This window comes from Siniperca chuatsi, linkage group LG6 (assembly GCF_020085105.1).
Source record: "Siniperca chuatsi isolate FFG_IHB_CAS linkage group LG6, ASM2008510v1, whole genome shotgun sequence".
Taxonomy (NCBI): domain Eukaryota; kingdom Metazoa; phylum Chordata; class Actinopteri; order Centrarchiformes; family Sinipercidae; genus Siniperca; species Siniperca chuatsi.
Window position 1 is genome coordinate 5,595,840 of NC_058047.1, and position 12,200 is coordinate 5,608,039.

At 38.9% G+C, this 12,200-nt stretch overlaps 1 protein-coding gene across 3 annotated transcripts in view; it reads right to left on the minus strand.

The window, feature by feature from the left end:
- The window catches only part of bcar3 (BCAR3 adaptor protein, NSP family member), a 77,519-nt gene that overhangs the window by 57,248 nt on the left and 8,071 nt on the right, over window positions 1–12,200 (minus strand). For 2 of the 3 annotated variants that reach the window (XM_044198427.1, XM_044198428.1), the window contains exons 3-4: window positions 9,763–9,934; window positions 4,143–4,257 (exon numbers count right to left, since the gene is read on the minus strand). In XM_044198427.1, the coding sequence (XP_044054362.1) occupies window positions 4,143–4,257; window positions 9,763–9,852 (205 nt within the window). In that variant the 5' untranslated portion in view covers window positions 9,853–9,934. Of the gene's footprint in view, window positions 1–4,142; window positions 4,258–9,762; window positions 9,935–12,200 lie in introns of those variants that run through there. The other variant, XM_044198430.1, reaches the window with a different exon arrangement.

A 12,200-nucleotide genomic window follows, 5' to 3' on the forward strand; every position in this document is an offset into this window, starting at 1 on the left:
TTTTGGCCCTCACTTTATATATCAGCAGAATACTTTGTTCACATGTCTTAAATCTCTACCTTCTGATAAAAATACAGCTTCCTCCTCAAAGTTGTAAATTGCAGTGCATTTTGTGCTATTTTCATTCCCCGGACACAGATCTCAGAATAAATTTAGTTCTCGTAACACCTATTTATCACAAAAATGCAATGCAATGCAAAGAAGAATGTGGTCTTTATTGGCCTCAGAGGTTGTTAAAAACAGACTACAGACAACAACAAAAAACAGATCTGTAACAGCTGGCCATGACTGAATAAGTCTTAGTCCTGGTGGCCAGAGAGTACTATAGTTAATCTTTATAACAGCTGACAAACCAGCTAGCAGAATAAAACAGAATAGAAAACAACAATACTAGCAGCTTCACATCTGGAATCTGCCTTAAAAGTGTGTTGGGGCAGGGAAATGAGTGAATGAATTTCCGCCCTCCTTCAGCAACTTCTGTAGTCAAACACTGAACAAAAACATTGAACCCCCAGCAGCTCACTGGCTCACAATTCAAGTAAGTCGACAGCTATAAATGTGTGTAGTTGTCAATGTGAAAGTTCTATCTTTGGACCACAAACTAACTCCCAACTGACAACTGTAAGTATTCTGTCACCATGGCAACATCACTGTCCACCGGGGAAACAAACAAGTAAACAAACATGTCTGCATGAACACCTGTTGTGTGTGTGTGTCTCTCTCTCACACACACACACACACACACACACACACACACACACACAATGTAAAAATCCATGTTTAGCATGGCATAACATAGTAGTGTGTTGTCAGTGCGTGTTCTGGTATTCACTTTACTCACTTCCTCAGCTCATATAGTTCAGGAAGGGTGTGTGGTGAAAGTTCAAGATGAGATGAGATAATTGTGTCACTAAAGTCAATGGTCATGTAGGGGATAAGATATGACTAACACATACTATAGCTACTGTCAACCCCTTTAAAAGCCGTGGTGTTACTACTGATGTTACTACTATCTACTGGACTACAATAAAATCTCTTTCTTTCACTTTGACGGCTGCCCTGTAGATGATTTTATCCAAGTGTTTAATGAGGCTGCATCAAAATAGTCAGATTTGACAAATGATATTTCCATGTGCGCAGTAATGCCCTTGGAACCAAGACTTTGATAGCATACTCCTTATAATAATCCTCTTTATAAGCGTTGACTTTAGGAAATACACTGGGAGGGAGGAGTCTGTACATACAGTACACTTGTTGTCACCACATCTATCTGGGTTTGGTTTTAGTTTTTTTTTTTAATTATTTGGTGAGCAGTGAACAGGCAGTTCTGGGGGAGTTTAGTGATTTTTATTAGAGAATGGAGCTGTGTTAACGACTGTGTGCAATCCATGCATTTTCTATACTCTGACCTGTTTGGTGTGCCAAAGAGCAGAGACATTCATAAACTAATTGTTTTTCCAGAGCCAGGTGCTTGATTTTAATTAAACCATCCATGCCAGATGTGTGTGTTATTGTGCATGGCTTTGAAAATGTACAGCACATGATCCAAATTAGAGGTTGTAAGAGGAAAGCACATGTCCTGCTGCTTTCAGATGACTACAGCGATCTAATAAACCAAGCAGCAGTAAATGACAGTGCTGGTAAGAATTACCCATTAATATACTGATATGAAACTATTATTGATTTCATCTGTGGCTATGTGTGCTTCAGTGTTTCCCCTGTAGGCATTGATAATGGAGCAAAATTACAGAATTTCCTACTTTTTATCCATTTTAAACTCAAGCAGTGAAGTGCAACTTAGCATCAGTGCTAATAAATGCGGTAATAACCTGAAACTCTTACCCCATTTTCAACATAGTTGCAAAAAAGAATACAGCTAGAGTAAATTTAATCTTTTAAACATAATGCGTATCCACAGAACAGCCTCAGCACTACAGCAACAACTGTAACTAAATATAACCTGGAACTAAAATACCTCAAATATGTGAAATATGAACATGCTCGTGTGTGTTTTACTGATGCCTCCTATTTCACCCTCTAATTGTTCTAATTGGAGCATCTCTCCTGCCACTGAGGAAAGTACCTGACACACACACACAGATTCTTATTCTAGCCACGTAATCATATACTGTAGCCAAAAAACAGTGATATGATGAAATTAATATGTGCCTGGATGCAGTGTGTCAGCATGCATGTGTTTTATCCTGAAGGTGCTCTCACTGGAATGCTCTTATCTGGGTCAAATGTTGAGTTGGCATTTTTGGAGGATGCTGCGTGTGTGTTTGTGTGGTGTGTGTGTGTGAAGGATACCATTAGTTGAACAAATCTGGCCTTTGTGGTAATGATAGGGGTGGCAGGCTGCCAGGCAGACAGATAATACCACAGTAGTTGGTGACTGAGTGATTTCAACTAGAGGCTGTTTCAGCAACGGTCCTTAACCTGTAGGTCGGGGCTCCACTAGCAGTCGCACAGTGATCTCAGGAATGTGAAAATGTATGCTTTTAAAAGGGGTAACCTGTGAAGTCCTCTTCTCTTGTTGATCAAGTTTTAGTTAGTTTTACTTTAAATGCTCAAAGTAATTAATCAGTCCTTCTTCTCTTTATTTCTTGATTTATTAGCTACATGGTCATAGCAAGCTATGTGTCTTTTTGTCCAATACTTTGCTCCAGACTTGACAACTATCAGATGGGCTGTCCTGAAATTAGGTACATTTCATACATACAATCATGGTTGTTAGAGGATGAATCCTAATGACTTGGTGATCCCCTGACTTTTCATCTAGCACATATTCATTACATTAAATCATGTACCGGCATCGCCCAGGTGTATTTGCTGTTTATCAAGTGCAAGACACGAAGAAGTCAGCAACTTCCTGGTTACACAAATCCGACACATTAAATATCAAAATCAAAGTCGGTCCGTGGCCCGTTTTTTCATTTCCTATATTAACCTTAAACCCATCTATGGGTTTAAGGTTTAAGCACCATGATCGATTCATCTAGTAAATCAAGTAAAACATGGCATATCTGTTTTATTGTGAGGGAGGAAGAGGTGACAAAGCCTATGATAGTGATATTATAGTAGCTCTCCAAAAATTGCTCACAAGGCCTTTTTTTTTTTTTAAATTCATAGTTAGTTTGAACATCTACAGGCTTTTCATCTCTCATAGATGTTGTATGTTTATACGAGCTATTTTTCAACCATTACCATCACCTCTTACCACTGTTACACTCCTACAGAGGAAATGAAAATTGAATTTGCATAAAATTTAACTTCCGTCAAGCACAGCGCTGTAAGTGATACATTTTTATACTCACTGTAGCTTGAGGTCTGTTTTTGTTTTCTAAGACACTCCACTCAAGATGGGCCAGCAAACTAAGATTACGTCTTTATAGTCCCTGCTTCCTTCAACAACTTCAAAAATTCTGGCATCTGAAAGATTTGTAGTTAGCAGAGAGAACTTGTCCACACTGGACTGAAGCAAATGTGATGCATTGCTGGATATTTCGCTTGTGCAAACGCAATACTTTTGATTTAGTTTTTAGTATATTTATGCCTTTAATATAATGCAAAAACAGTTGCAGAGGTCAACAAGTCAAATGTTACTGTGTTACATATTAGCTTCAGAAGATTCACTAAAATCATTTCTTCACTTGGTATAAACAGGACTCGTGCACGACATAGTCACCAAGACAACAGTTAGATTTCACAGTATAATGCATGGGAAACTGGGCAAACAAAGCAGTCAGTCATGGACACAAAGAGACCTACACACATCCATGCCTACAAACACACACTTCTAGAGGTGATTAAACCCAGCAGGACTGCAGGCCTCAGCACTCTTCTCCCTATTTACTGACAGCTTTGGAAGTGTTCACATTTGTGTGTGTACTCCACAGTATTGTCCTCCACCAGACAACCCCCTCCCCACCACCGGACCCCCCAGGCATAAGCATGTCTTTACATGACACTAATGCTATCTGTCTCTGTCTTTCTGTCTACTAAACAGGGGGAGAGAGACAGCGAAATAGAAACTTGGAGACTCAAACATGGAGCCGGAATCAACATCCTGATGGAACAGATAAGGAAAGATAATGTTTGGTCATCTGTGTGTGTGACTGCCTGTATGTGTATTTGAGTACCTCTCCTCCTCTCTCGCTCCTGGAGGAGGCAAAGAGAAGTGAGAAGGTGTAGGCGGTGGAGGTGATTGTGGACTCCGAGCTCCAAGAGGTCATACTCTGAGAGGTGGAGCAGGTCCTGGAAAACAAAAATACAAACAAAGTTAATCTGAAGTGATGGCGCTTCAGATAATATCCTGTGAACTTATCTGATAAATAGTTCTGCACTGTTGTTGCTTTGTTTTCACTTCCTTTATTTACTTAGCACCCTCAAACATCAACAAGAGTAGGATGAGCTGATTCTAGCAGCATGTGTATGACTTCTGTGAGTTCCAGACTGACTGATTTATGGCACTGAGAAGAAGGGCTATAATTTGACAGAAAATTTGTTGCTCAGGTGCTAGGGGTTAAACTGTTCACTAAGACTACGTGTGAGGTGTCTCAATATACCACTTAAAATGACACAAGCCTGCCAATCACAAACAAGCAGTGATGATTAACCTTTAACACACAGCTTTTCTCACAGGGAAGATACAGTTGTGTTTGGTGGAGATTAAGAAACACGCTTTGTCTAGACCGGTTGGTGGCTCCAGCAGAGCAAAAGAATAATTGCTGAGACCACTGGTGACCTCCTATCTTCTAAAAGTGTGCCGTCACCTCCCCTTATCCTGCTTCTGTCATTACAGCATTGTCTTAAACACACACACACACACACACAAAAAAAAAAAAAAAAAACACACCCTGCCTCATCCCAACCCTCACTATGGTATTAACATAAACGACCCCTGAAATAGCCCAGTGAGGGAGAGCCACAAAATCTTTGAACCAGAACTCAACCTTGTACAGTAATGGAGCTATACAAAAACACACATGTAAATGACACACACTGTGTCATCACAGGACGCTCCCAGCTCAAACCAAGGCCTTGTTGTTTTGGTTTCTCAACAATACGACCATTCTCTTCACATCACAAACACTGCTCTATTTAGACTACACACACACACACACACACATACAGTGGGCAATCCCATAAATACACATGCACACATACATACTCCAAAGGCAAAAGAAAGTCATACAGAAACGGTGCACAATCCAAAAACAAGTCACTCTTAAGTCACATAGAGCAAGTTAGAAGGTATACAAGCATCCACAACCACACACACATACCTGCATAACAAAGTAGCCAATTGCACACATGCACACAAATGCACTCAAAGTCACATAAACATGTGTGCACACAGACACACAAAAGTTGCAGAAAAGCAACAGTTTCAAAAATAAACAAATGCAGCCAAGCAAACAAGTCTGAAAACCACATAACAAGTCTGAAAACTGCAGATGTACCGGCACACATTAGCATGCACGCACACAGCCGGTCATTGTGGTCAACGTGCCTAGACAGCTCAGTAATAACATGTTAGTAGGTTAAACAAGAAGACACTACATTAGTTCTGCTGATGTTAACACGAGTGCGTGTGAGTGAGTCTGTCTGTGTGTGTGTGTGTGTGTGTGTGTGTGTGTGTGTGTGTGTGTGTGTGTGTGTGTGTGTGTGTGTGTGTGTGTGTGTGTGTGTGTGTAGGAGACATGGCTGGCCTATCACAAGCCTAATCTATCTCCCCTCCCTCTGTCGTTCTCGTCTCCCTTTGTGTCCAACAGCAAGTTGACATGTTTTTCTTTTTTCTTTCTTTTTCAGATCATGCAGAGCTGAACAACAATATAAATGCTCATACCAGTCCGCTGGAGAGTTGATATAGCAATTGTCAGTGTTGGTTTTGCCCACGTGAATGTTGTTGCAACGATGAAGGTGCTTGTGAGTGAAAAGACCAAGCAGTGTGGTACAGACAGCACTGGGCAATAAAGACATCAACATAGGGATACAAGGTGCGACAAAAAAATCTGTCAAGTGCGACTAAACATTTTTATTGGTCGCACCGGTGCACCTGAAATTTAGCAGGTCTGATTTTTAAAAAAAAAAATTATATATATATATATATATATATATATATATATATATATATATATATATATATATATATATATATATATATTTTTTTTTTTTTTTTAACAAAACACCAAATGGGTGTGCAGTAGGGATCGGTACCGAAACCCGGTATTAAAAATGGGCCCGGGGCTGAATTATTAAAGACCGTAGTATTGATAAGCTCCGACATTACCTATTCTTTTATCTGTACTATAATGTTTTGGTGTCATTTATTATCACGCTGCAGCCTCTCCCCTGCTCTCTGTGTCGGGGCTGAGCTCCTCTACATACACATGGAGTGGCGACAGTGAAGTGAAGAAAACTTGAAGATTACTTGAGTTGACGACAACTACACTCGTTACTGTAAGTACGTGCAATCCAACCTTTGCAAGTAAAAAGCCAATACACCATCAATCAATACACCTGTTTAACAAGCATAAACATGTAGAAAGCAGTATTTTAATCTGCTCTCTCCGCAGTCTCTCATCCACCATTTTACACAAGCACAGCGTGCTAGCTTGGCTAATAGCGAATTGTTACAAACAAGCTCAAACGAAAGCTGTTTCTTAGTTTGCCACATATCTTAAAACTGGCAAATTCTTGTAAACTTAGCTGCTGGCTGAGACAAACCAGCCCCTCCTCCCTCTACCAGCAGTACCTGCAGGCAGCGAATCACAGCAGCAGAAGAGGGAGGAGGACAGAGGACAGGATGAAGGACTGATGTCTATTATTTGTCTGCTATTCTTTCTAAACTTCACTCAGTATTTTGATGTCTGTAATATGATTTATTTTATTGACATTTTAGATTTGTTTCCAGTGAGATATTATTGAGTTTATATAGTGACTTTGCTGTTATAAACATTACTGTTGCTGCTCTAGAAACATTTAGTTATATTTAAAATATTCAATTCTAATCCTGTAGGAGTATCGGATAAGAGTAGCAGTATTGATAAAAACCTAACAATACCAACAATAACAATTGCATTTTTTCAAAGAGTGCAGCCCAAGCATGGCTGGGAACAATGCTATTTTTTGTCCGAGCATCGATGTTCCGAATTGAAACGTTAAAAAAGCACAATGTCTCCAAGAAACACGCCCTGTGCCGTGACAGGTGTGTGGCCGGCAGAGCAGCTCCCCTCCCCGCATCATTTCAGCACCAGGCAAACCGAAGCAGTGAGGAGTCTGAAATGATAATAAAATTTAACACTGCTTATAATATAGCCAAAGACGAGATACCTTTTACGAAATTTAAGTCAATTCAAAAACATTTATCTGCACCTTTATTCCTGTTTACAATAATTTACATAATGTGTTAAGAAATTACCAATGTGTATGGGAACCAAAAAAAAAAAAAAAAAGTACGCTTAAAATGTATTATTGGGTGCACCTAAATTATGTGCTATGTAAATCCAGACTAACTTTTTACATTGGTGGCACTGGTGCGCCTAACTTTTTCATTTAGATGCACCAGTGCCACCAATGTAAAAGGTTAGTCTGGAGCCCCGCAACATCAAAATTTCTGATATTAAAATAAATCACATGAGCAAGTTAACTTGGATCTGAAGCTATACAGAGCTTTTTTAGGCTCTTAACTCATTGTCATGGTTTTACATCCTGATTTAATATGCTTTTCTTTGTTCACACTATCATTGACAAAACAGAACAGAGTTGCATATGAAACTAATTTAAAAAAAAACACTTTTGGTCACTTTTACCTGCAGTGTGAACAAAGCCTAAATCATTAAGTGAGGCTGTAACAGAATCTTATACCCACTTAACAAGATGCTGTACATTCACTCTATTGCACATGATATTGCAGTTTTGAATATAATCACTAATGGGGAAATTTCATCATTGCATAGTTATATATTGAAACACAAAAATTAAATGCAAAATTGGCTCGTCAGTGGTGCATCGGACAATTTTGCAGCTCATAATTAATGAAGTATAAACACAAATTTTGTACACCATACTGAAGAGTTAGGAGAGTTGGACACTTGTGCATGTAGCTGTTAGTAGTGTTGATGATGTTGGCTGAGTTGGTTTTACCAATATGTTGTGTTAACGAGCAGCCTGGATGGCTAAGAGGCACTGAGCTGGATACTGTTGTTATAATATCCAGAGAAAGGTTAGTAACGCAGAGCTGAGCTCATTATGCATGGAGGATGATCAAGGAGGGGTTAGAGTATGATTCGTAGGTCTCATGCTCCCTATAACTGCAAATTACTCTGTACAGAGACGGTTGAAAGTACGAGAAGTGCCAGTAGCTCCAGTCATCAGCTTCATGCATATATTTTATTTAACTTATAGAGACTTTCCTTTGAACTGAAGGAATTCCATTCAGAGCACAATTAAATTTACTGGCTGTATGTAGGTCAGAAGCTCAGAAAGTCATTTAATGGTGGAATTTTGAGAGAATATTTCACATAGCAACTTTAATCAAACCTCTATTATGGTTAAAATCAGCACAACACTTTCTTGTCCTTATCTCACATCGTTTTCCCTGTTTCTCTCTTCCTGCTCCTTTCACCTTCGTTTTCATAAGCTTTCCCCATTATGCCGTCACTAATGACACCAATGCATTCTGGGTAAACATTAGCAAGAGGTAATGGAATAATTCATGTCTTATTGGCTAATCAATCTCATCTCCTAGCCAATGGTTGTGTAATGTTCAGACTGAAGTTAGCTAATGGTTGAATGTTAAAACAGCCCCCACATCACTGTCAATTCAGACTAATAGGCCTGTGATGAAGTTTCATTAGGCTGGTTTATTAGGCTGCGGTGGGAAACCTCTTATCAACAACAGCTGGTTTTACCAGAATAGAAACGTTTTATTATACAACATGGGCTCATCAAACATTTACTGAAATTCCCTAAACAGACATGTTAAAAGGTCGGTTCATCTAAATAACAAAAAACGTTTTTTTTTTTGTTTTTTTTAAACTTACCCCTAATGGAGTCTGGCAAAAGAAATTCCATCTCACCCCATTATATTGAAGTAGACAGAAATCTCGAAGACATATCTTAAAACTAAAACTTCTCTCATGTCTAGAAACCACTAGGGCTTTTTCCAATTTAGGTACACTGACGATTTTGATGTTCTACTTCATATGTCACATTTTAAAAAATGAGTTGCCACAAAATGAATTGTAGTACTTTGGTATAATTAGTAATTAACTGCATAATAAATTCTCATTGTAAAAAACTGAGACTCTGGTGGGGACTATGTGTTTGCCTTTTTTTTCTTCTTGTCTATCTTTGCTGCACAAAGAAAGCAGATTTCTCACTAAATCTGACTTGACGGCACTTTAAAATGCATTTTTTAGTGACTCAGAATTATTGTAGGAATGATTAATAGTATTAACAATCTACACTAAACACCTCTAAACAGTTTGCAATGGTTTAAGTACCTACATAAAATGCTTTTTTGTCAGTGGAGGACAGATGCTCATCCAGATTTTCTCAGAAAGTTTTGTTATTTGTTCCTGTAACCTTGTAGGTACATTTAGTCTACTGCTGCCTCAAGAGTCTTCTCCGGAACAGGCTTGTTTTCAGCCATTATTTACTAAATAGTAATAATAAATCAATAGTTATGTAAATGTCTCTCTAGATTTTGGTAGGTTTGTTGGTTTCTGCTGCTGTTCTGTGTGTTTGTATTACCTCAACACCATCATATTCCTGCTCCAACACTGTGCAGTATTGCGGCAGTCCCAGCTGGCTCAGCCATCGGGAGATAGACTGGTGCTTCATGGTGACACATGTACACACACAGAGATGTTTGCAGATGCACACGCACTATCTGCCACATACACTTTCTTCTTTCAGATGGAACCTGAAACACAGAAAATGAATAGAAGATCAAATTAATTTAGATGACTAGTGGAACAAACAATCCAAACAAGTAAACAAAATGTGAAATTGATGCGAAAACTACAAATTGTGAAACGTTTATTCTTTAATCTCACACAAATGGTACATTCAATATTGTGTGCAATTACTGAAGAAGACTAGGAACTGCAATCACGGACAAGATGTGGGAGGTTGCACTGAAAATATCCAAGCCAAGTCAGTGCAAGACATAATTTGATACTTTTCAAGGTTGTTCACAAACTGCACCCCTCTCCTACAGTACCAGACTGCTAGAAACATCTGTAGCAAGATGAAGGTTTGTTGATTAAATTCCAAAATGTGAGCATAAGTTGGTTGGGGTTCTATTTTTTCACATTTTCGCAATTACTTTTAACAGGAAGTAGACTGTCTACTATTACACTATTTAAAACCAGGTAATTTCAGTGTAAGACAAACATTAAGAATAGGGCGATGTTAGTCAGAAAGCTACTGCTACAATCGTAGAAAAGGTTTCAGTCGTAGTCACCTGGACACTGTTTTCAGAATCAATTGTTGTTTTGTGTCCAGATGACTACGACTGAAACCTTTTCTACGATAGAACACTCCGGGACGAATGAGGGACTACACCGTCCTACTGCTACAATCTTTGAAAACTAAAAATTTTACATTTGAAATGCAGGTAAGGGAGATGGAGCAGAGCGTCGGGGAAATGTGGGGAAATAATCAACTGTTTTATTATTTTTTTGTTTTCACAAAATTCCCAATATTTGGAAAAAAGGGTGTATATTGAGCATAACAAAACAAAACAAAACAAAAAAAAAATCACAATAAATCTTATTTGTCACACTTTCTGTGTGGGTGTGTACATGCATGTGTGTACAAGGCATGTGCTGAACAGACTGTTTTTCACAGCAAGGCAGTTCTGTAGCCAAGTCTTGCTTTTTATCAGTCTAATTAGCAGCAACACTACAGGCGCTTCAATGCTGTAAACACCCCTTGGTGACGATGTCTCAGTCTCAACAGAAGCCTGATACGGAGACTGAGAATCAAACTGTGTCTGTATCTGCTGCCAGTCAAGATAGAGCCACAAAACCTTAAACAGAATGTTCAGCAAATACTGGAACCAGATACTGGGAATGAAAGCTGATAACACCCAAACACCCCTGCTGATTGCTACCACTAATCATTTTTACCCAGAAGCACTGGGCTGTCACTACAGCAACATACTCACACATACACACACACACACGGTGATAAAATATGCAAAAATGTAAGAATGATGACAGTACTACATGTCAAGATAAATCTTGGTAAGTAAATACAGAATTGGTGGAGAAAATCTGCTGAGTTAAAAACTGTCTCCCTTTAGAAAAAGCCTGTTAGTGTCTTAAGTTGGCAGGCAAAATGTCTACAGTATATCTGCAGACAGAAGAGTAGCGGACCGAACAGAACCAAACAGAACAGAAAAAACTAGTGGACATTAGTAATTAATAGGGATGTCCTGATCAAGTATATTTGGGCCCAGTCCCGATCTGAGTCCTTTAATAATTTAAATAACAGCTGTAGCCTACTAAATCTGCCACAGCTTATTTTTCACAAGTTACTTGATCCAAATACTCAAACTGACATGACGCAATCAACAAGAGAGAAGACATATCACTCTGTTGGATTCATTGGAACTACAGAAACACCAGTGATTGTACAGTGGTGGTACAGAGTGCAGGGTCTTCCCTCACAAACAACCGTTTGTTGGGTACAGTCACTGGCTTGCAGAGAGCACACAAACCTGACAAGTTTAAATCAACCTGCAACATTAGCAGGCTGAGGTGGACAGTAGAGTACAGCGAAGCCACGATCGGATTTTGATCGACTTTATTATTTGAGCCGACACCATCCATTCAAATACGCCCCAATACCCAGGACATCTCTCGTGATTACTGTGAATCAGTGGTCTGCAGCAGTGTTTCTTAAACATGTGCAATGGAGGGCTGAGAACATTTCAAATTTGCTGGGTTTCCCCAAATGACAATGTATCTATCTGTCCTTGAAGGCAGATTATCACTGTATAGAAGAGGTGTGAAGGTCAATGTGGCCCTAAAGCAGAGCAAAGAGTATGTCTCTCTCTGAACTAAACTAGGCTTCTTTGTCATTTTATCATTATAATCAATGAAAAGAAAAAACACCTAAATCAAAGCGCATATGTAATTTGTTATCAGGATATTTATCTATATATTGCGATTAAAAAAAAT